Source organism: Gymnogyps californianus, chromosome 1, assembly GCF_018139145.2.
Source record: "Gymnogyps californianus isolate 813 chromosome 1, ASM1813914v2, whole genome shotgun sequence".
Classification (NCBI taxonomy): domain Eukaryota; kingdom Metazoa; phylum Chordata; class Aves; order Accipitriformes; family Cathartidae; genus Gymnogyps; species Gymnogyps californianus.
Genome location: NC_059471.1, coordinates 24,369,398 through 24,395,742, shown reverse-complemented (window position 1 = coordinate 24,395,742; position 26,345 = coordinate 24,369,398). Strand labels below are relative to the sequence as shown.

General features: G+C 38.5%; 1 protein-coding gene across 2 annotated transcripts in view; it reads right to left on the bottom strand.

The window, feature by feature from the left end:
- The window catches only part of FRY (FRY microtubule binding protein), a 176,810-nt gene extending 158,407 nt beyond the window's left edge, over nt 1–18,403 (bottom strand). For both annotated transcript variants that reach the window (XM_050901481.1, XM_050901473.1), the window contains exon 1: nt 18,334–18,403. In XM_050901481.1, coding sequence (XP_050757438.1) covers nt 18,334–18,403 — 70 coding nt within the window. The remainder of the gene's footprint in view (nt 1–18,333) is intronic.
- Between the last annotated feature and the right edge of the window lie 7,942 nt (nt 18,404–26,345).

Sequence of the window (26,345 nt, the reverse complement as noted above, 5' to 3'; positions counted from 1 at the left end):
TACCTTTTATGGGATATTCAAAGGCAAATTCAGTATTCCTGAGGGCTGGGACAAAACTAATGTATCAGGTTTTCTTAAAGTGTCAGCAAGGACAATCCAGGCAACCGCAACACAGTTGGCCTGATATTCATCCAGGAATGGCTGCATTTGATTAACAAAGAACCAAAGTATAATAATACAATCCCATAAGCATAGGTTTCTGGAAAGTACATTTTATTAAACTAACTCGATCTTTTTATGAGATTATAAATTTGGTTAACAAGGTTAAAAGTGTAGTCTTACATTTCTGTTTGGCAATTGGATTGGTATCTTACCAAACTGTAAAATGAGAACCAAAAAAATCAATGTTCACAACAAAAATAGATAGCTAGGTAACAAAAATAGCTAGGTAACAGATACTTCTCAACATGGGTTAAGGGAGAATCATACACTAATGAATGTACTTCTAGTGGAGGTACAGAGACCAGTTCTTGGTCTTGTACTATTTATCCTTACTGTTAATGACATAAAAGAAAAAGAGAAACATTTCTATAGTTTACAGGCAAAACACAAATTAAAAGTGGTAGACAGAAAAAATAGTAAAAAGGTCCTTCTACTTTGAATAGCATTTTGAAAACTAAATGCAAGCAAAGAATATATGAGATATTAATTCTAACCTATGGAGAATTGCATAGCCAGAGACAAAGAACGCATACCATACGGACAGAATAAGGCTTTCTATTCCTGGGAAGCACTGATTATGAAAAAAGGCCCGAGACCAGGATGACTAATGTGTCCAAAACAGGCTGCTATTCTTGTGACCTGAAGAGCTATGGAGAGCCTTTTCAAGCAGGATAAACAAAAGCAAAAGCAGGAAAGCTCTACTGCTTCACTGCCAGTGTCTCTGCAACCACTGCTGGATGTTCAGTCCTGTTCTGGTGTCTGCAACTTGAGAAAGATGTTGATGAACTAGAGGACATTCAGGAAGGGCACTATAACTAATGACTGGAAAACTTGCCTTAAAGCTTAGTTTAGTTTGACCATGAGAAAGTTACACAGTCATTTAATCATATCCTCTAATGGCAGGAATTTGCACCTATTGCACCTACAATGGCACCTATTTGCAAAACATATTTACAGGGAGCCACTCTACCCAAAACACCTTTTTAGACAACACAAGCACTCAGGCACTTCCAAGGTGTGATTCATTACCTCCTAATAAACATGTCTAAAGCAGCCCATCTGAACTGTACCCTGAAAGTGCATACTTCTTTCCACTGGCTATCAGGAAACCCAGGCTTGACTATGTCAGATGTAATATAAACACCAAGGATGCCTGAAAGTTAGGTGAGATGACTTTCATGCCTGCTAAGCATGAACATGACGAACAGAAATTTGCTAACAGACAGCTCTTCGTTCAGTAACATCCAGTGTCTGGAATTTTAAACTAGACAAATGCATTAAAGAAGTTAAACACAAAGAGAAGGAAATTAACCGCCAGAATGCTATTAAGGTTGGTGCTGATTCTTCCATTAGTGGAAATTTTAAATTAAGATTTTTTTTTTTAAGATGTGCTTTAGCTCAAACAGAAATTAATTCAGAGAAGCCATAAAGCCTGCTCTATGAGGAGAACAGATTGGATGACACAATGGTTTTTCTGGTTGTATAATTTATGACTCGTTGAATACATTAGTAGAAAACATACTGCTGAGAACAATCTTTCATTGGCAAATGTACGATACAGATGTTCTAAGAAGGATTCTTCTATCTCTAATCTTGATAATATCAAGAAGCAGAAGTCTGAACGCCTATCAGTACTTGATTTCTCTTTGTACATCCAGGTACAAATATAACTTGTGTGATCAGAATATCTTTGTGATACACGTAATAATTTGCTGCCCTGATGGTTTGCTTGTCAAACAAGCTTTGCCAAAACAGAAGCTGATTTTAAGGGTTGTTTTGTAGAATACACCTCGGGAGAAAGTGGAGGCAACTTATTGGGATGATTCAATTTTCAGGGAATATTTTAAAGAAAAAGTACATTGCCAGAATAATTTATAAATATGCCTTATAAGTAAAAGTGATATCCATACAAAACAGTGGTTTGCCTTAAGAGAATGCTTGTATAGAAAAGTGAAGCTCTCTGAAGGCGCAGTGATATGCTCTAGGGAAGCCATATTCATTGTCTGAGTGAATGTCTGAGGAGCACAGGAGAACCATAGCTGAAATGCTATTACTGAAAGTGTGTTCACATGTACGTGAAGGTGGACTGTCCCAAGAATCTGGAAAAGGCTAAAACCACACCTTAGCGCATGTTACAGATCACCAACAAATGCCTGGTCATCTGCTACAGAACAAAGCTCAATCAATACAAAGATTCAAGGCCTGTTCCTTGTATAGTAGCACAGTCTGAAATAAAATGCAGTTTCATACTTGGATGTATAAGAAAGGTTGTGGTAATGCTGTATGCATTACAGAATTATGTATTCCAACTATTGGACATGATTTTCTTCATTCTTCTCTTGTGGCGCCTAAGAAGTTCACCAAATCCAGTAAATTTTCCTGCCTCTGTCCCAAGGGGAACTTTATAACACAAACTTGAGGCTCCAAGGGGGCAGGAGAGCTCAGAAGAAAAACATGTTTCTAGCATTAAGCAAATAGGCCAGAATTGTTCTGTTAAAAAAACCTGATTCTCACTGTAGAAAGAAATTAAAAACAGAACAATACTGACCTAAACAATGCATAAATGGTTTTGTCAATAGGTATGGAATCAAAAAGATAATTCAAAGAAAAGAGGGTAGGCAATGTTTGGCAATGCTGTTCCATAAACTGTGATCTTACCAGAAATTGTATTAGCTACAAGCATCAGCTGTTGTTATGGGACATCACTTCACATCAAACACAATGACAAGCTATATTAGCATAATGGGTTATTATTCCCAGATCCATGTGATCAGTACTCCATGGCAACCCAATGATAATGAATGGCTTTGTCAGTACGAAAGCATGTACAAAACTATATGAAGCATGAACCTCAAGTACCTGAAATGGCACATAAGGCTGTTAATAAATTAAGAATTTGAACACCAGCATTTACATTTCTTTCCATATATACACAGAAAGAGGCACTGAAATTTTCAGTACGTTCTCAGCTGACCATCGCCATTGTGGGGACTTGGCATTTCCAAGACACTTTCACTCAGGACTCAAGTCAGTTGAGAAGCTGGGTGCTTAAACCCGGCCTGGGGAACAGAAACCAGAAAACTGACCCAAATGATCGGGTGAGTCAGGCAGCAGCTCAGAAGAGGATCCACAACAGCCAACCTGGGCCCAGCATCGCCTTAGATACATCCCCACATGGACCTCACATTGTTGGGCCACTTCAGATGTACAAAGCAGAGCAGAGAAGCAGCTCCTCTCCTTTTCAATTTGGCTGTAACCGCTTTTTATGTAACAGCTTAACGGCTAAAGAACTCACCCAGAATGTGGTAGCTTTGGGTTACATGCTTAATTAAACCTCAGGGGTTTGAACTTTCATCTCCCACCTTCTTGGAGAGCACTCTCATTTTCTGGCTACCAGCCAGAACGCTAAGGATTACCCACCTCCTGCTTGTTCGAGGTTTGACAAATTTGAAGAAAGAATTAAATGTGCTTTGAATTAGAGATAAAATACAACAGCAAGCATGGCTCTAGCTCAGTAGCTGCCACTTAGTTAATCAATGAGTGACAACTACTAAAAATTATGTGATAAAGTATAATAAAAAGTAACATTAAACAATAAAGGTATTTGGGCAAGGGAATGCCTACACTGGTAAATCACCACTTGTTCTTGTTGCTGTGTGTCAGATATGCTTCACGAATGCCTCCAAATTAAATCCTTCAGATATTTCTACCTTTTTTCTGCCTGACTCTGAGCCATGCTAAATGATTTCTGTCATATTCGTCTTCATCCTGGACTTTTTGAATCCCAGTTTGTTGTCCCACAAAGCAGAGCAACGGGTAGGGCAAGAATCAGCCTCCAAAGCAAGAATTGTTCCAGATGCCCCTCTCTTCCTAGTAAAGACATCTCTGATTTGGCACAGTGTATCACTGTGATATTAAATGCCACTAAGTAATAGCTGCACAAAAAATATAGGAACTTTTAAATGCTATAAAATGGACGTTATGCTTTTTAAGTACCCAGTCCAGACCAATCAGGACCAAGCTACTAATCCAAAATAAATCTGTCTTTCACATGAGATAAAAAGATGCCAGGACAATGACCAATAAAATGAATGTCCACTTACACCGATTTATTTTCTTCTACTTCATTCTAACCAACAGTAAATGCTGCATTTGTAACAGTAATATTTGTTGCATATAATTTTCTTAACATCTTTAAATAAGATAAATGAAAATGTGAAAAGATTACAGTTAATCAGATTATTTTAAAGACCCTGGGTATGTTAAATATAACCCTCACATATACTAGGCACTTAACCAAAACCACAGGGATGGATGCTCTCTCCTGCAGCTAGACTCAGGCTAACAGGCCCCTACTCTCTCTTTAGGTGGAGGCACAGTGAAAACCCTGGGACTCTGCACTTTGTGCATGGGCCCACTTCAGTAGATTTTACCTGCTGGGCAGATGAGCACTTGAGCATCAAATTGGACACATGACAGAGAATGAAACACTCCTGAGGAAGCGGAATGACAGACAAGAAAAGTCACTGTTTAAAGAAACATGATTACCTGGTTCATGTGTTTAGATAAATCTCAGGTGTATCTGTGAGGTACACCCACTGGCTCATCATGTTTGATTTACGTACTAAAATCTGTATGCCCTTGGCCACCTTAGCTACTCAGTAGACACAAGCTATTCTGAGTTACTTTGCCTTGACCAACAGAAGAGCACAGACAGAACCAACCAAATGAGCTATTCCGTGGCAGCTAACTCTACCATAAATGCAACATAATTCACGAATTAATTTAAAATATACCCTTAAAGATAAAGCTGGATAAGCATCCTGAAATGCTGAAATCTACAGGGTAATCTTTCATTCAGTATTTCAGAAAAGATGGTGTCATAGAAGTGAGTTACAATAGACGAAATTGCAAACATCAGGCATAAGGACTGATAAAATATTGTATTATGTGTTGGGTTTTTTTAAAACTTTACACTGTATTTTGATTTTATGATTCTGTAAAAAGAAATCAAAGATAATTTTCTTTTCCTGAAAAAAGTACAGTCTAAAACTTTATGTGGAATATCTTAATACAGTAATTTTAAAATAAAGTTTGTGGGTTTTTAAAAAGCACATATGAAATCAGTCTAACTCCAATTCTACTAATGTAGACAGTTAAATACTCCCTTGTCTTCAGTGAAAAAGCCTTAGGACAATGCCTAGCTTTCTGAAAATGCTGCTCAGTATATCTTACTTCAATTATCAACGCAGATATTTATCAGAATTTCATGACACTGTGCCACTTCTTGTACAGTTTATGGAAAACCATAGCTATAGTTTGAATCCACAATGAATATGATGTGTATGATTCAAAACAGAAAAAAGAGATTGAAAAAGATTGTCATTGATCACACTGATCATTTGTGTCATAAGAAGTTTAATGACTGAAGATAATTTTCTGTATTAATTAGCAAGATATAACTTGTTATATACACACACATACACATATATTACAATAATGTATAGATTCAAACCTTCCAGCCAAATGTTTCAAACTCTGCTTCTATAAATTTTTAACACATTGCTCATAAAACTGTTATGCTTGAAAGTATGCTGAGTGACACTCAAATATTCACTAATACCCAAATACACGGTCTGTTTCTTCATTCAGCTGAGAACTCTGTCAAAAGCCCGCAAATCTGGCTGACATCCTCCCTTGGGAGATCCTCGGACAGGCTAGCTTTTATTATTAGCTTATACACTACCTGCTGTATTGGAGAAGAAACGCATTAGGAAGTTATCTGCTACTGCATTACAAGTAATAATAAATAGAATAGTAATCTGGTAAGAGTATTTCTTTGTACATCTATGTGCTTTCCACTGTGTGCTGCATTACCTCATTGGACTCAGGCTTTCGGAAGTGAAAATGGTAAGTGAGATAATATACTGGACGTATGATTAATCTGATGCCAAAAGAACCAACTGTTGACCCAGTTACCTTAACAGCACACACAAGTCACTTGCTGCTCTCCTCACCTGACAACATTTAACACTTTCTGTCACCTAACCCAAGCCCTAAGGCAAAGCAAGGCATACCCTTTGCCGCAGGGATGTGCTACAAAGCAAGGATGTAGGATGGAAATCAGGACTCCTGCACTGCATTCTGTGCTTGGGAGGGGATTTCTCTGTCTCTCACCTCCCCCATGTCCCCAGCTGCTCTCTTCTTACTCCAGCTCTACAATCTGGTGTCTCCTCACGGCTGTGTCTTCCCTACTTCAGGCTCCCCATTCCAGTCCCAGACTCCCATGCACTGTTCCCCTTGCCCAGCCAAACATCGCTCATCTCGTCCTTCCAGCCCTCTCACCCCGGTCCCATCCCTCCTCCTGTCCCTACCTCCTCACCCACCCCTTTCCAGTCCCCCCATGGCCCCATCTCCTACCAGTTACTCTTCATTTCCACTCCCACTGTCCAGGAAGTATCAATTCCCCTATTTCTAATTCCTCCCCCACAATGACTCGTTCTCCCTTCATTCCTGCTGGCTCTTTGCTGGGCTTTTAATTCAAATTCACTCTCTCCTCCACCCTCACTTTCTTTGTGCAGTCACTGTACGGAGCCAGTTGGCTATAAGGTGTCTGTCCCCCACCCACACCCAAGATCCTCTTCAAGAGAATTTTTAACACGAACAAACAACAGTGTTTTTGCATTTTCTCATTCTCAGAGAGGGTAGAACCATTTCTGCAGAAAATTCAAAATTCACCTTCAGGGACATTAAGTTAAGAAGTGCCTTAGCCCAAACTGCGGAGCTCAGGAAAAATTACTGGCAACAGAAAAGAGGGTTTTTCATAAAAAAGTAGGCACAGCAATATACATACATAATCATTAACAAATATTCTCTTTTTCCCTATCTTTTTATAAAATTCCAACCTGTCTAGATTAATAATTCAGTTTTAAAAGTTCATCAAAATAATAATTCCAATGATTATTATTATTAGTCTGCAGCTCCCTGTAACACCCACTTCTACCTGCCCTGTCCCTTACTGCTTGAATACATGACAGACAAATGAGTAAAAACAATCAAAATTTTTAATTTCACTTTCCCTTTGAAAATATTTCCATCTTCTATTTTATGACATACATGTTAAAGATTCACTATGGACAAGCTGAGACTTTGCTTAATTTACTACAAATCCCAGTGACTTCTGTATTTCAAGAGCAATACTTTCCAACTTTTGATTCCCGGAGGGTTCTTGCTCTTGATGAAGCACTTATCCCAGTAAAGAATACATACATTGCTCTGCCACATTTTCCTGCCTATGAGTAATGGAACAAAAATCAAAATAACTGCCTAGCTTTGGTTCAGATAGCACACAGATAAAGGGTGTGGTGAGGTTATTTGTTTCAAACATCTGCCTTCAAAGAAAAAGAATTATAGCTAAGTAATTTTCTCCTCATTTAAGGTATCAGTAGCAACAAATATGCACCCCGTGGAATTTAAAATAATCCAAGGACATTTCCATTTTAAAATTACTACTTACCACCAATTAAAAATCTCATTAGAAATAATAACTAGTTGAGTCATGATTCACAATGTGTCATTTGGCTACCGAGAATGTGAAGGAAGAAAGGTTCTTCCAGTAATGGAATAGAAGACAGGGTTTCATTTCCAGCTCTAACACAGGTTTCATGTGTAATCTTGTGTTTCTCAGTTAATTTCTGTTTCAATTTGCCCAGTAATAGCAATAAAAGAATAATACTTTCATCTTTCATATTCGTGTAATAATGCTGAAAGAATTTAAGTCTGTAAAGCTTCCAGATGGGAGGCACTGTATGAATATTATTATAATGTAGACCATTGCAAGCAAGGTATTTGCAGCAGTTTCCCTGCATCTGAACTAATGAATGTCAATTTGCATCTTGTGAATGCATTTTAAAATAAGCTACACTGAGTTTTGTGTGCAATGCTCTCAAAGGTGTGACTGAAGCTTGTCTCACAGATGGGGTATTTGCAAAGGCTGTCACAGCAAAGATTTTCTTATGTCTAAGAAGACGGGAAGCTTATGCTGCCATTTCTCATCAGGTGAGCTTCCCTCTTCACTACCTAACAGTCTCATTTTACAAATTCTGTAGAAACTTAGGTATCTTTAAGAACTCTACCCTTCTCTGAATTGTTCTGAATTTGGTCAACATGTTCAAAAAAGGCAGGCAGACTGAATAAGCTTTGCTTCCATTGGAAAGCAAACTAAAAATAATTCCAGTTACAAGGGAACAAATTGGAAAACCTAAAGTCAGGTAGCTTAGACCACTTTCAACATGTGATATCTCTGTAACACGCACAGAATAAACCTGATTCTGAAAATATACAACAATATATTACTATGAGTATATGCAGAAACCTACTCTACAAATTTCTCAAGGAAGAACTTTGGCTAGAACTCTATACAGGTATCCTTCTGACTAAAAAGGCAAATTGATCCAGACATTTAAAGACATTCATAAATAACAATCAGAAATGCAGCAAGAAAGATAATTGTGTATATTCTGTTCAACCAAAGTTGTTCAAGGGAATCAATATCAAAACAAACAAATTGATAAATGGACATCCTTTGACGTTTAATCTACTTTACATACAAGTTGAGACTCTTCAAAGTTGCAGAGACAGAGGAGAGCTAGATAGCTAGAGATTAGGAACAAATGTTAGTGTAACAATCACCTAATTACAGGAGCATTCCTGCAAAACAATACCTTTGGCAGACTTCTGTGCTGAACCAGGTACTACCGGTTACTTACGAATTCAAGGGAATATAAATGACTCTTTCAAAGTCAAGCCTTTCAAAATAAAACTAAAACCATCTGCAATTTCACAAGTATAAATAAAATCAAGAACAACAATAATCAAGATCTGTTACATTCTTTTGATCAGTCCTTGTCTAACACCAATCCATGTAACATCTTCACATTTCGGCCGTACACAGATTATGATTTCTGACCTCCTCACTGACTATTGAAAACCATAGCAGCCTCTCTACTTGTATGCATTTATGCTACATTTGATGACAGCAAATTTCTGAAAGCATAGAAAGTATTCAGGATAAAGATTGTATAGCATGTCTCTCAAAAGGGTCCTTTTTTTTGTGTGCAAACTTCTCTGCTAAGGCTCCAACCACCTAATTAAGCTCTTTATCAGCAACACATTCCCCTGGAGACACGTGATAATGTGTCACTACAGTAATCCCACACTATTTACAAAACAACACTCAAGATTTCTCTTCAAACCAGTGGCCTGAAAAGCTGGTGCATGACAGAGTTGAATCTCTCAGGTGGCTCTGTAATACCAGTTGCATCAGTGACCTTGATATTAAGCACAATATTGTTGGTGGTCTCTCTATATTGGTGATCTCTGTATTTCATGCAGAGGAGGAAGCAAGGAGCATTCGACAACTCAGTGAAACCACTGCTACTTGGCTGAGAGCAAACTAGGAAGCCAGTGTTTCTCAGATGTGTTTCATTCAGTCGCTTGTTTTAGCAAGCTCTCCTGTCTGCTGTGAATAGAAAAACTTCGCCGTCCCTCAGTTTTGAATGTGACTGTAATTTGCAATATATAAAAGATCATAAATATGTATGGAATTGCCAAGCTTCTCAGTAGTTCCTGCGAGGAAGAGAGTCTGTGCTCCCGAGCTCTGGACTTGCACAAGTTCTACCTTTCCCCTTTATCAGAAGTGCCATATCAAGGGGCAATCCAGCACCTGGCAGACAGAGCCCGGAGAGACCTTGCTGGTGAAGACTGAGGCAAAGGCAGCACTCAGTACCTCAGTCCACTGTCACTAAATCCCCTGCACCATTCAGTGACGGGTCCACATTTTCCTTGTTCAGCCTTTTACCACTAATGAAGCAACAGAAACTCTTCTTGTTGCCTTTGATATCCCTTGCAATTCCCATCTCCAGTTGAGCTTTGCATTTCCAAGCACTACCCCTGCATGCCCAGGCACTGTTTATAAATTCCTCCTTTGTAGCCAACCCCCACTTCTGCCGCTGATATACTGCCTTTTTTACACAGGAGCTCAGCCATGAGGTACCTGATAAGCCAAGCTGGTCTCCTCATATGTCTGCTTGTTTCCCTGAGTATTGGGGTGTCCCATTCTCTTGCTTGGAAGATGCTGACCTCAAAGACCTGCCAGCTTTCCTGAGTTCCTTTGCCTTTCAGAGCTGCCCCCCATGGGATTCCACCTAACAGTTTCTGAAATCTGAAAAACTGAAATCTGCTCTCCTACAGTCCAGGGTCTGTACTCTGCCACCCTCTTTCCTCACTCTTCTCAGGATCTCGAGCTCCAACCAGTTCTTCCTTGTTAATGGATAGCAGACCCAGCTGCACTTCACCTCTGTTTGGTTCATCGTGTATCAAGAAGTTACATCCAACACCCTCAAGAAATCTTGACTGCTTGCATCCTACTATGTTGCACTTCCAGCAGATGTCAGGAGATTCAAGTCCCTCATGTGAACCAACATCAGCAATTCATCAGCTTCCTCAAGTTGTTTAAAGAAGGCTTTGTCCACTTCCTCACCCTGATCCGGTGGCCTGTAACAGATTCCCACCATCACCCTGTAACCCTTAAAGTCCTCTCTTCTGATCCTATTCCACAAACTCTCAAGCACACTGTCACCCACACATCCCATTGAAGAGCTCCATACATGTGAGGAGCTCCTTCACAAAGACAGCGACCTCCACTCATCTTCCCTGCAGGTCCTTCCTGAAGAGCTTGTATCCATCCATCACAGCACTCCAACACTGTGAGCTGTTAAAACCAAGCCTGCTACTGCTATGATGTTGTAGTCTTGTGACTGCATGCAGCACTTGACTTCCTCCTGCATGTTTTCCAGAGTGCATGTATTTGTATACATACACTTAAGGTGGGTATCTCTTCATCTTGCTTTACAGTTCCTGAGGTCTCTCTTGTTCCCTTTGCCCTGCACCCTTTGCTTTCCACCCCTGCTCACTGCTACCTAACTGAACTATGGGTCATAATCTCCCTCCATTGTCATTCCTAGTTTCAAGCTCTGAGCAGGTTGATAAACTGGTTGGCAGATGTCTTGCCCTGCTTTGTCATACTATTGAACATCTTTCCATTTACATTCTTAAAAAATAAAAACAGTACAAGAACTTACAATATCTGGCTGAAAGAGCTGCTGTGAAGTTTGAACACTATGTTTAGTATTCCTTTCAGCTGATGCAATAGACAAAGGATTGGATGATTCAGAAGAAAGTGTATTAGAGGAGAAGGCATTTTCTTTCTATGGACAACTGATCAAATCTAGTTTAGATAACCGCAGTGAATGAAAAATTACCAACTCACAAATAATTCAGCTACCTACCTCTGTGAAATGATTCTGCAGTCCAAATTTATCATGGAAACAACAATAGCAACAATAACTTCACTGCTGATGCTCTGAAGCAGAGAAGAGAGGGATGCAAAAGCTAGACTGGCCTGGAGAAGGAACTAGCTCTGGTATTTACAAGCAGGCACAGGTACAGAAGTCACTATTAAGAAAGTAAATATGATTTACCATACAGCTCCACCAGTCTAATAGCAGGAATCAGCCAAAACTGCCTCCCGCTCCTAGTCCTGTATCCTTGTCCCCCTCCTTATGCTGACATCAGCATCTACACCATTTTAGAAAGTTTAACTGGCAGGATATTAACTCTATGGGTAATTAGGGTGGGAGAGAAGGGGTAGGAGCACGGGGACAGGGACGAGGCTGGGGTGGGACTGTCCCTCCCAGGTACAGCTACTGCAATGCCACATGTGCCCTAGTGGGTTCAACACCCACAGGAATTCACTTTCTAGGGCTACCAACTCATAGCAAGTGCCAGAGCACTTACCAATTGCTTAGAAACTCAGGAATGAATACAGAAAATAAAGCTGGACAAGCACATGCAATTGTAATTCTGGAGCTGTGGAGCCTGCTTCCTACTGTCCACAAGTCAATATAGAGAAGAGAGTTTAAAGTATTAATTGAGTGCATCAAAAGTGAATAAAATACAAACGGAATGTTAAGTAGCAATTTGGCTTATATCCTCCATTACTAAACTTTGAACAGTTTTGTACATTTTATACACCTCAGGTAACCTGTATATTATCACTTCCTTTATACTTACATATATTCCCTTTTATATATTTCTATATTTATAATTTTTATATTTATATATACATATACAAATAAAAGATACTACAACTTATTCAATGGTGTTTTATATGCATAGAGGAGACCACAAGAACTGTTAGTTCTTTCCCTGATCCTTTTGAATAGTAACTAGCTATACTGGAAAAAACCAAACTGCTGGTAATTTGATAAAAGCAAGGATATCACAAATTAATCACTCAAAGTGGATACTAATAGTATAACAGAATAGTTTTAGTTTTACCACAAGTAAAATTATTGGAACCTTTATGGAATATCTACCAGTGATTATCTATGCCTAGTTTATGCCTAGCTTCCAGACCGTCTTATATTTTGAGATTAGGACTGAAGTTTTACCACAAGAATTTATGTACTAAGATTGCACTTGAACTATTTGTAGATTTTTTACTACAATAATTCAAACTTCTTAATGAAAAGCAAACTCATTCTGTAAATAAACTGAATTTTGCAATTTTTTTCCTCCCAATATGGTAGAAACGATTCTGGAAGGTCCTGAACCCAGTAGCAAGCATCAAACTAAACAAAAATCCTTTTTTAAGAGTTCTCAGCTCCCCACAGTCATAAAACTTCCACTTTCCCTAACTGCTAGGAAGAATCATGTCAAAATACAAGTTCTAAAATGGGTACCACCAGAACACAAACAGCCCAAACGCTCTGGTTTAATACCTTTCCCTACAGCTCTGTGGAGAAGAGGATCAGATCTGCAGACAAATATAAAAAAAGTTGTCCTGGGAGATAAGTCACCACTACCAAGCAAGTCACTTTTCTGCTGACAATCACAAACCACTTAGAGCTGAAGAATACACTAAGCACCCTAATTTCAGGCTCAATGGATAGAGCAATCAATTCCCTTCAGGTAGCAAGACAGCTTGAATTAGTAGCATCCTTTGTCCAAGGCAGAGTCACATGCCAAGGCCTGAGCAGATGCTAACCTTTGTCCCAAGGGCTCCCTAAAGGTGGAGGCTGTGGAAGTGGCCAGCTTTCTGTAGGTGTATTAGGGTGACACCTCAGTAGCAAGCAAGAGGAGCAGGTCCAAGCATGGTCCCAGCCTAGGCTGCAGTTTCTCCATCAGTGCCAGCCTGCTCTCCCGTTTATGGCAGCCATGTGCCCCTGTCCCTTCCCCAGCTGCAGGCCACCCACTTGCTTCAGGCAAGAACTGGTCCTTTCCCCGCAGGGTGAGTTTGCAGCACATCAGCTTCTCGAATCAGCTCACTTTTTGGGTCTGCAAGAGTAGGAATGCCAGAGCAAGAGAGGTGGCAGGGAAGTACAGGTTCTTCCTGGTCGGTGAATGTGTTTGTTTAAGTGGGCACTGAGAAACACGAAGGAGCCTCTTTCCTTCATTGGTATCTTGCTACAATCACTAAGTCTGATAGCATGGTGTGCTTAGCATATTCAGCTTTAAACAGGTCTATGTTTGCCTGCAGATAAGTGAACCCCTGCAAAACAGCTGTTATCATCTTCCTGCACAATAAAATCTTACTAGAATATCAAACTAGTGCACCACAGAACTTAGACATAATGCAGACTTTTACCTAAGAAACTGCTCACAGCCTTCCCTTTCTCTTGCTCACGGACACAGGACTTCATGAATACTCTCTGTAAAAAGGCTGAATTTTATTGCTAAATGTGTTACATTCATTTAATGGAAGACTAAATGTCCTTCATTAATTTCTGTTCCTGACATGGTAGAAACATATCTTCAACAGCAGAATAGAATATGGCTGACCACTTGGCAGCCAACAACCCCTCAGGCTTCACATTGGCCATTGAGAAGTTTCTCTGATGCCTGATGCTCTTCTGACAACATAACTTGTTTCGATACTAGCACTGCGTTCAGCTCGGTACGTGACCAGCAAGCCGCGGAGGAGCCAGAGGTCCTCCTGGGACCATTGTGGGATGCTGCTGTGTTTGAGCAATGCGAGCAATAGCTGATGTGGATGCCTGTGTAGCCCCAGGATTAAGCTGTCTCTGATGTTACCACCGCTAGTAAACACCGAGTGGCTTTTGCCAGCCACTGCTACAGGGACTGGGCACGCAGGAGCACAGACAAAGAGACCGGTGTGTAGTAGGAGGATTGAGCAATGGGCTTTGTACAGCACAAAGGTGAAGAGGATGATGATATGAGGATTTTGATGTGGATGGTGGCTACTGTGGAAGAAGACAGGGAAGTATGGGCCATGGGAAAGAGACCTGAAGTCCTAATACTGAAAAAGGGCTTATTCCGAGTCCAAATTAAATGCAGGTCCACAGAAAAAAAAATCTTGCCATTCAAAGGTAGATAAACAAGTGTTGTAATCCTTAAAATAAGGCCCTGAAGATAACTCTGTTCTATGAGAAGTGGCAAATAAAATTAAAATGTTCACTCAGCGCAAAACGTGCGCTCTCATTTCATTACACAAAAAGACACTTTAAAATCTATCTCTAGCAACTGGGAGACAATGAAATGCAGTTTCTACCAGCCTGTATAAGACCTGACTTGTGAGAGCACAAGTGAGCCATCTACCTGTGCTGTTTCGATTCTTCTACAGAATCCTTTCCTCCAATAAACTTAATTGCTGATCCAATCTAGAAACTGCAAAAAATGGAATTTATGATAGAATTTCCTGCAGTTTATACTGATGGTACTCCAGCTTCTTGTAGCTTGATTTTTAAAATTCCATTCAGATTTTTTTTTTTGAAACTATGAATTTGAAAAATGCATTTGGAAATTAAATTCAGAATAAATCTAATTATCTGATTCATTAAAAAAGTAAAAACAATCTAAGGAAAGAGCAGATGCAAATTCTTAACATTTGGATTCATATGTTATTCTTTGAATAAATTACAACTATTAATTTACAAAAAGTATTTTGCAATATTTCCATAACAAATCTGAGGAAAAGACTCGTAATTGTCCTACTTTTGGTGAGCCCTATTTATTGTTGTCATCTTATCGACCTCACTGGGCTAAGTGAGCACTACTCACCTTGAGTAAGCATGGCCATTTTAGCAGTAATTTCAACAAGAAGTAATGCAAATGATTAATGCGGTTCTTGACTAATGCAGAGTTTGCAGTTGTTGACTAATGCAGCGTTGATCAAAAATACTTGAATATTTAAGAAAACATCAGAATACAAATGAGATTATTCTTATTTTCCAACCAGAGAATCTCAATTCTGATCCCATCTCCAACACATTACAGGAATATCTTCCAGAACTGCATGACGTGCACAGTATCTTACTGACATGTGCAGAGCAAAAGTCTGTTTTGAGAGCCGCACAAAGGAGTATTTTGAGGTCTCTCAGTTTGGTGGGATGATTCAAAGGCCAGACTGTGACTTGGCTTTTTTGTCCCCTAGGAACAAGAGTGCATGCTTACAGAGAACACACCACCAACTGTATCATCCTGACTACAATAGTTAACAGGTACCTAAAATGAACCAACTCCAGTGCCCATAAATTACCTGTCTCCTTAACTGGTTGATGAACATGAAAATCCAAGCAGCATGCTAGGTGAACACCTCTGCAAGTGCTGTGTGACACTCAGCTGAAATCCTGCCCAGCTTGTCAAGAATGCTAGTTTGTTAAACACCTTAGATGACAGCAAAATCAGAGAAAATTGTCATCCCAGGTAGAATAACTGAGTATATTTCATGATATGGTATGGGCAATGGGTGCGGTTTCTGTTAGAAAATGTTAATGCTCTGTGTAAGCCAAAACACAAATCAATAGAAAGGACTGGTTTTGGTGGGACTATAAAGCCCGGGAAGGATAAATGCTATTTACAGCTACTGTTTTAAAGTGCTAATTTACCAAAACATACATGGACAGCACCTCTACACTACTACCATTTGAGCAAAATATATAGTGTAGGACCCAAAGTTATTTTTCTTTTAAAACAGTATGTTAGGCCTCTTTCTACTTGGTAAATGCCCCGGCATAATTTATAGCTTACTTCTGCTCTTGGGTATGCAGACACAGCACATACTCTCTGAAAAACATGTTCCTGTGCATGCATGTGCAGGCTTCCCAGCAGTTTCTCAAGCAAGGGAAGTGTTTTCCTCTGCTCCACCCATCACATAGCAGAGCTGAAGAAAGCCCTAGGTCTTTTGAACTCCCTACTGCCTTCTTATCAAATTGTTTGTTTTTCAGCTAGAAAGGATATGTACAGATTTATGAACATAGCCTTCCAGACTGAAAGAAAAAAAAAAAATTGGCAACAAGTTTAAGTCAACCTGGATTAATTTATTGTATTTCCTCTTACTGTTTATTCAAATACAGTAGAAAGTGTGTTTATCAGCTAAAAGAATGTCAGAAATACCAATTATTCATATACTATTTCCATTCTCTAAAACAGAACTTCATTTAAGGACTTCTAATTCCAGACTAGAAACATCTTTGCTGTTTTGAAATACTTTCAATATATTTTGATGTAGAGGAAAAAGAAAAAAAAGATTAAAATGTTATATTTAATTCCATAATGTAGTCATTTTTATATTCTTAAGTGCTAGTTTTACTTAGTCTTAAAGTTACAGTAGTCTATTACAAAAAGAATGCCAGAACTGATGTGATTTCTGCACCATAAAGTGACTTGTTTTTCTTGTCATAAACTGTGACTAGCTTGTTATAAAATATGTGTTGTCACAATACACACTTATGTTCTCAGTATTTGATTAACATTAGCCCAAAAAGGTAACTAAATCATAGAATTCTCTTCCAGTCCTTGTGGGATCACTGATTTGAATGAATATGCACTAAGTATTTTGGAAGGAGGGCAGATAAGCAATGCTGTTTAGGTAATAGTATTATTCCCTGGTGGCTTCACACTTGTGGTAGAAAAACAGATTCAAACAAGCACTGCAGTGTTACTGAGGTTACAAATGACCTGGAAAAATACAGTTTCTATGGATATCATTTAATGAAGACAAGTCTTGCATGTCACACATCTAATATAATGTTATTTTTATTTCTTTGCAGGTATTCAGACACACGCCTTGTGTTAAGCAGATTTTGCAATTTTTTACACCATAGAATTTTAAAATACTAGTCTTTTGTGCAGAAGTTATTAAATTATAGATAGTGGGATGATCAGAACCTTACTGCATACATAGCCAAGTCGGATTTTTCCAGAGACATTGTGTTCTATCTTTTAAAAACAGTTAATTATGGAGATTTAGCACTGTTAATACAAGCTTCTATAGAAAAGGAATATACTGTTCATGTATTTTAAATTAAAAAGCAAATTTCTGCCAGAGTTATCCCATGGCCTTACATAATCTGAACATATTTGCAAGCACTAAATTTTATTCAGAAATCTTCATTACATAATATTGGTAAAAATCTAAAGAGTGATCGATTTAAACAGCAATGGAAATCAGGAACAGCAATACTGAAAAGACCAAGGAAGACTAAAATGCTATTTGTTTACATTCTGCAAAACCAAGCCTGGATTAGATAAACAGATGGATTCTTTCTGGATGGAAATATTGCATAAGATTCAGAAATTAAGCACAGAGGGTGGGAAGTGCAGCTATAAGCAACTGATGTTTTGCTTTTCATCACGTTAAAATAATGAATTTCAGACCTGAAGTATAATCATTATATTTTTGTCCTCAGTGCACAATTAATAAAAACCAACTTCTGAGCAATGCCACACCCTTGTGATTAAACAGCATTTTCAAAAATACTTAGATAAAGCCTGAACAAATCAAATAAACATGTAGGCAGGAAACGCTGTTTGGAATGCACTCCCTGCAATGTACTATTAGAGAGAGCCAGAAAGCAGCCTAACTTTAGAATTCTATCAAGCAAAATCTAGTATAATCTCATTACAGCCTTTGCAGTTAATGAAACCTATTTAAATCTCTGACATTCTGATTTTTAGAGCTGACGAAAGCAAAAATTATTTGGTTTATATAACACAAACATATAGAAATATAAGATTTTATCCTTTAGGTTATCCTAGCTATTTACCAAGCAATGCGTAATATGAAAAGATTACTCTTCTGCTACTCACTATTGCTCCAGGATTTCAGTAAATATTTGATACTGATTTCAAAGAAGCCTGAATCCTGCTGGCTAGCCATGTCTGCTGCATACAAAGAGGCTTCTATAATTCTGAGCAGCTGAAGTGGCAGGTACTATGTATGGAGATGTGACTGTCACCAGCTAGTGATGTAAACGAGGGGTCAGAGGAGGAAATGAAGTCTCCGCAGATCCACTTCTTCCGTTCATGGTAGGTAAGCTCATTTAAAAAAAAAAAAAAAGCTCAACAACAACAACAAAAACACACCATGAGATTTTTGTCCTTTGCTCTTCCTCCGGGGCTTGTACTTAATTCTATCTGCAGAGTATTTTATTCCCTCATCCCCTCAGTATGTATTTTCATTTATTCCATTCCACAACTGGGCAAATTTTTTCCAGTCAGTTAAGGCATATGCAGTACCACAGCACTTGTTCCATAAGCACAGTTAGAGTATCTTCCCGAAGGGTGTCTGAGCTGTGCTTTTAATAACGTGCAGTCTGTCTGTCTGAAGCTTTTTTTCCATCAGAAGCTGACAGCCCGAGCATATGCACCTCCTCTTGCAAACCAAGTATCAACTTGAAGCCCCACTGAAACGGTCTCTTCTGCAGCTGGAGGAATTTCACACGTACTGTTTAGCTTTACCAAAAAAAACACCCTCTAATGAATATCCTCTGCATGCTCTGGTCAGCTGCTCTCCTCCCGCCTGTTTCCAAGAAGAGCACGCTGAACTATACACAACTGCATCATGCTGCGGTAAAGCAGAGCTGCACCCATATATCTGATTGCAGTGACGTTGGGAAAAAAAAGGCTCTCCCTCAGCCCAGTTGCACAAGAGAAGCACTTCCAGAGCACTAAGAACACAGCATTCAGACTGGCTGCTTCTGCTTTTCTTTCACTGCTACAGAAAAACGTGTTGTCATTTTTTTCTTGACTTTTTTTTTCCCCCCTAACAAAGATGAGAGACAGCAAGCTGAATCATAATGGCAAATGAACCAGAGAGCTCACTGCTTGGTATTCACCTCTGAAAGAGCCACAGAAAATTCTCAGTTTGATGTCATTTTTATCTTGAATAACATTTTTTTAAAAAGGAACTGAATTCATGTAAGGAATTCGCATAAGAAAATGAGGCAGAAGCAATTCACTGCTTGTTAATCTCTCTGTATTTTCTACAAAACACTTAACTGCTAGCTACAATTTCCATATTCCTAAGGCTTTATTTCAAATAATCACAGTACATCACTATGCATATTTTACTGGTAATGAAGCAAAATAAGAAGAATCAGTTTCCCAAATATTTTTTGTTTCATATATTCTTGGTATCATCTTTCCAGATATTATTTCCTGGGAATAACAGTACTTCTTTTCTCACTTAGTGGAATAAATTTCCTGCAGCATCTCATAATTACAGTGTCTGAGCCAAAACAGAGCTTGTCTGCTGCTGATTCTTCTAAAAACTTTGTCAGCAATTATATTGGCACATTATTTTTAGTTTCAGTATGCAGAATATTTGATGTTTGGATTGGAAACTGAGGAACACAAGGGTCATTGAGACCAAACTCCCATGGTTCTCACTGAAAATATGCTAAATGTCTTCTGTAAACATACCTCATCTAGAGATAAGGTTTTGTGTCCTCACAAATGGAAGGCTGTTGTAGAAACTCACTTTAGAAACCTTCTTTCAGTTTCTAAATGAAGTTCACTCAAAACCAGTTTACACCCTTTCGTGAACATGGACGATCAGAAATGTTCAGAGTATCTTCAGTATCATCAGCTATCAAAGAGATCTGATCAGTTCTTCCTCCCTATACTGTTAAATATCATCCCACTGCTGTCACTCTGGGGCCCCAATTTCTTTTCTGAGACCCCTCCGTCCCTGTCCCCCCCCCCCCGACAATGCCTCCTCATTGTACCATCCCATTTTAACCAGCACACTCCAACTTTTTACAATTAAAGTTAAATTTAATACCAAATATGGCAAGTCCCAAGACCTAGGACTGATGACTTCCTACCATCCCACTAACTGATTTTTCAGCAGAGACAATGCCAGGTAGGTTTGGAAGTCCTTATTCGTCCTCACAAATGCTGCATTAATTCCTATGTTCAAGGATTTAAGTAATAATTTCCCCTGTGGTGCTACATCAAATGCTTTTCTGAAGATGACTGATATATTAATTTTATCACAATTCTCTTGTTGAAAATAAAAATATAAGGTTAATTTGCAAATAGTTGTCTTTCCTAAATCTGTATTGGATTTTATCCAATTTTCAATTAAATCCACACACTTAAATATAATCTCCCACCAAATTTTGTTTCAAAGCCTTGAGTGTGGCTGAGGTCAAGCAGCCTCTCTGTTGATATAGATCATTTTTCCCCCATAAATTCTGTGGTTTATATTTATAAGGCAGAATCTCTCTTTTGATAGATTCAACAAAAATTTTACTACCCGAGCTGCAACTTTATATGCCTGCTCTTCTGTTATTACGAATGGGAACTTATCTGGTTTTTGTAATGTGAATTTGAAGATCTTTGAGTTTTTTTCCCACCTCATAATTGATTTTTTGTTTTGTTTGTATTATTTCTCCTACCTCTGTTCCTCTAAAAGGCCCCATCCTTATGGAAAATAAAGGCAAGGCATTCACTTATTCTCACTCTCTCTCATCCTCACTGGATACTGGACCCTTTAAAATTGATGTTCTTGTTTCAAAATTGTAAAGGACCAAGGACATTTAACCATTTGCTTTTAATTCCTTCACATATTCTTACTCAGCTGAACTTTTGATAGTGCTCACTTTAAATTGACACCCTCTAACCTCCAAGCCACAACTGTCTTCGCTAACAGTGCAATGGGGACTCTTCCAATAACTCTGCAGTCCTTTTCCGTACAAATGGAAATGACTGGGAGATCAGTTTAAAACAAACAAAAGAAAGTGGTTTTTTCTTCAGGAAGTTGTGAGCTTCTGGAGCTTGTTGCTACTGGAGGTCATGGAGGTAGACAGCATTAGCAGCTTCACAGTGCTGATAATAAGCACAAATTTAGGTCTATAAAGGATGCTAAAGGACCAGGCAAGAAAGTACTCCCCTCTAACATCCCTAATACAGCAATGCACGCGCTGGGGTGTATGAGAGGGATGGGCTGCAGGAAGTGCCTACGCCCACGTGCACTCTTCCCAAACAGCATCTTCTACTGCTGCTGTCGGGAGGAGAATACCAGGTGAGATGGGTGACTGGTGGGACCCCGGGGGATGCTCTTGAAAGTCTCACGTTTCCCTCCCAGGCAGAATGAAAAGTTCAGGGTTTTATTGGTTGGTTGATTTTGGTGCTTTCAAGTTAAAGAAATTTCAGACATCCCCCATAGGTGAGTACCCGATTTCTTCACCGTCACAAACCAGTTCCTTTTATTTCTCATAGTTTGTCTTTTCAAAACTGCAGGCCTATCCTTGCTTATCCCGAATCAGCTTGTACAAACATGATCCAATAATGTTCCTGTCACTTGTCCTTCTTGGTCTTTGCCAGTTATCAAGTCTAACCAGCACAATCTCTTCTCGGCTTTGTGATCATTTGGCGAAGAAATAAATGGGCTATCACATCCAAGGATATCTCGATTTGACTACTGTAAGTAGAGTTTGTGTCTGAGATGTTAAAGTATCACCCAATGCCTACTTGCACTTCCCTGTGGACTAACATTAAAAGGGCTATAGCTACATTCAGCCTTCTGTCTAGGAGTGGCAGATCCCCTAGCACGTTTTTTACTGACTTTCTCTGAAGTGATTTGGAGCCAAAGTAATTCCATTTCATGTACAGCAGTCTTTTTTTAACACTGCATCACAACATTAATATACAATGCAGAATCTCACTGCTTTCACCTTTTAGTATTCTTTCTGAAGAACACGTTTACCTATCGTGCACTTCCACTGACAATATGCTGTTGTACTAAAATATTGAACAACTTAATGGATGTCTTAAGACAAAGCATATTAAAGAAAAATACCACCACTCTTAGACTGTATATTTTTGGCATCGTATGAAAGAGTTCATACAGAATACAACTTTTACATTATGCTTCCTGATCTCACAGTTGTACTAAGGAGAGATACAGACTAAGGAACTCCTTTCAGTCCACAGAGCAGTCTAATGAGCTACAAGAGGAAAAACTGCCCCACTACTTTAATACAGGCGTTCGCAGCACAGTATTCAATACTATTGTTAAAATTTACTTCAGGGTTGATACTCCTCCATTATCAGTTCTGCTTAGAAAGTACCACCCAGAACATAAATGCCTCTGAATTTAACTTTTGCTCTAACAGCTTTTTTAAAATTAAAAGTATAACCAATTAAAATCTTACTAATTTCTATCATTAAATAATCATAAAATATAAAAAAACCTTTTAAATGCTAAACTTCACTTAAATATTTGCCAGTCTAAATTTGCTCAAATTGGACATCCTCCAGATAATATAATGGTTTCGTTCACATTTTGGAAACACTCCTAAAACAGGTATAACACACTGAAATGGCAGAAACAGCACCATTCTAATCTAGTGCTCTGAACTTATTTTAGGGAGGCTGACAAGACTAAGAAGTTATACAGCTTCCACTTTAATTCTTGTTGACTTTATGATATTTAGAATTTAATTACGTATTCCAGGTTGTGAAAGATAGACGGGCATAAGCATACAAAATCTGTCAGTGTAAGTAAGCTTTCTGATGATGGATATTACACTCTTACATATTTACAAATACAGAGGGCTTCTTTTTATGATATTACTACATGGGAGTTTACGATAAATTAATGATGATGTAACTTTTTTCTCACCATAAGAAATCATAGATCCATAATGTAAGGCTTTTCATAGGTCTACCATGATGAAGCACCTGCTGATTACCATGATAATAGAAGCATTGTTTCAATTATAAACATTTGTATGTAACTCAAACTCCACATTCATGACATGCAGTGCACCTTCTATTCGCTTATCTGCTTTCTGAGATCAGAGGTAGCACATATCCAGGAGCCTTGGATACCTGGCTTATACCCTTCTCTGGCTGAACAAAGTCTGTGGAGTTCCCACACCCCAACTTTGGAAAAAACAGGTTGGGAGAAGCTGTTCGTCAGCACCGTCAGAAGTGTTCTCGTGAGCAGAACACTGCATGAACAGCTATTTTCATTGCAAAACATCTGAAAAATAGACTTCCAAAACTTTCACTTAGTAAAAGAATAACAAAAATACATACCGCTGGAGGTATTCACAATATCTGTCTTGAGGCATCCAGCTTAGATGCCTACGCTGGGAGGTGAGTGCCTTCAGCATGACTCAAGAGTTCCCAAGAGTTCGAGTACAGAGCACAATTATTTTCCGAAGCAGCCTATTTCTCTTCACTGTCTACACATGATACTTAAGGTAACTACTTTTGTAAATTGGGTACTTTACTTAGATTCTTAATATTTAGTAGCATAGGTACCCATTTTGTTTACATTTTTAGTGACTACTATTTGTAACAGTCATACAGGCAGTTTAGTCCTTTATGTTCTGAGCAATGCTTGCAGGAATCCTTAAAAAAGCACATGAAGATATGAATATAGCACAGTCCTTGCACAATCTTTCAGGGCTCACTTTAGCTTGGTATGAAAGGACCTATTTGTGAACTCTTCAGAATCTGAGGCTAAATGCAAAGAGTAGCTGAAGGCCTCTAAGGGATGACAACAGTAACAAAGCAAGTATGAACTACAGATTCAAATTTTGTACACATAATTTCTTTCCTGGTGCTCATACACTGATTGTCTTCTAGTCGCAGAAACCAGTAAGTAGAACAGTGTGTTCCATATTTGTTGCTAACAGAATGAGTCTTTTAACTTATGTAGCAGGTGATTATATTTTTGATCTCTAAGGACTTTTATTCAAACTCCATCAGTAAACCACAGTGATTGTATTTATGAGTGCACAAATATCTGCTAACAGTACAAAGCCTCTCCTTGATCTGCAGTGATACATCTTTATAACCCAGTCTCTCCTACAGTGTCATCCTGCAAGACAGGCGCACTTCAGCCCTAATCTAGCAAAAAACTTAAGCAAAACACAACTTTTTATTTGCCCAGCTTGTGCTTAATACCTTGCTTCTACCTTTGCTAGGTGTCAATCATTCTGCTCCTGCCAAGATCCCCACAGCTTCCAGGTAGTGATGTGGACACAGATCCCCAAGCCAAAAGTAGCTTTACTGAACTGCCCGAAGTTTTAACATGTTTTTTTATTTTCTATGGCTTCACCAAGTCACATAGCTTTTCTTCCTTAATTTGGGTCAAAAGCTATGTCCTTTTAGCCAGACAGTGCTGTATGCTGAATTATACCTGTATCTCTGATTTCCATGGAATCAGCTTGGACTTACACTGGTACAGTTTGTGTAAAAGTTTGTCTGTCTGGAGTTCTTCCCCCAAGGAATAAGTAAGGGCTGTTTATTAGAGTCTCTGTTGTTTTGATATCATCTAATCATTTTGGGCAAAATAAAGCAACCTTACAAAGAATGATTCCCAGATCGATTTGATTCCAGTGCAGAACACACCTAACAGACGGAAAAAAAGGATCTATTATATTATCATATCCTGGGATATATTGCATTGCATTCACGATTTCACATTCCCTTCTTTAATAAAACTACTTGGAACCTCTTTATGATCTACTCTTGAAAGACTGCGCTAGCTTTCAGATGGCTACTGGTCATAGTCTAATGATATTCAGGTGCCTAAATATAGGTGTCTAATGTGATTATAGATACCCTAACGTATGTGAGCTATTCACAGAGACTGGCAGATATGACATAAGACCTACATTAGATCCACAGCCTTCTGAAACAGTTGGAGGCTTTCTGCTAGACACCTATGCTTAAGTATCTGATTTGCTCCCTTTGGTTTCAGGAGGAAAAAAAGAAACAATGACAAAAATGACATGTCTTTGTATTACTTGTGAAGCGACAAGTCCACATGTATGCCAGCAATAAAAAAAGAATAATATTTTTACATTTAAGTAAAAAACCCGCAGTATTTATATGTGGTGAGTTTATTTTCTTCAACTTGACATTTGTTGAATTTATGCACTTCTTTCCTTATATTAAAATATTTACAAGTTTTTTTTGCTTTTCTTATTACAGCTTGCATAACACAAAACAATTCAAGCCAAACATTAACAAAGCAGCTTGTACACATGCTTTACTAATGTCCGCTGTTAAAATGAAAATCAAAATTGTTATCTAAATCAACTGAACTCTATGTACCCATAATGTCCCATGATTTAACAAAGTAAAATAAACACCTTGCTAGGGTCCCAATTAAAAGTACAGAGTGACAGAAAGCACTGCACAAAATAAGATTTCATTAAGCAAACCTAATGTAACGTGATAAGCTCTAAATAAAGCAAAAGAAATCCTTCTTAGTTTATGTCTCACTAGTTTTGCTGCACCATTTTGTTTTGCCTTGTGTTTGTAACTGACTGTTAAGATATTGCCACCTAGTGATGAAAAGCAAAACAAGCAGAAGCAGTAAAACAGTAAATAATGCATAGGGAATACGTTTACATTGTAAACTGTGTCAGAATGGAAGACAGGAGCATAGAAATGAAGCACATGTCTGTATTTCTGGAGAAAGGGTATCAGGCAATTTGGGTACAATTATAGAAAATATTTTAATAGAAGCCTATTAAACAGAATTTAATAGAATAAAATTAAAATATTTTAATAGATACATGATAGATTCATGTATCACCCAGCTCCCATCCTCAGCTTGTTCAGTGAATTCGTAAGAGTAATTAAAAAGGTTGTAAGGGGTTTGTGACTTATCTGTAAATAACAAATGATAACTACCTACTAGGCATTTTGCAGAGGATTAATTAGTTAATGTTGGAATTATGCCTTCAAGATTCAAAGTACTATTATCCTTCCCTTGACTTTGCTTTGGAGCTGTCAAATTGACATGTCCTCTTAGGACTCCACCATTCACCTCTGAGTTTCTCCCTAGC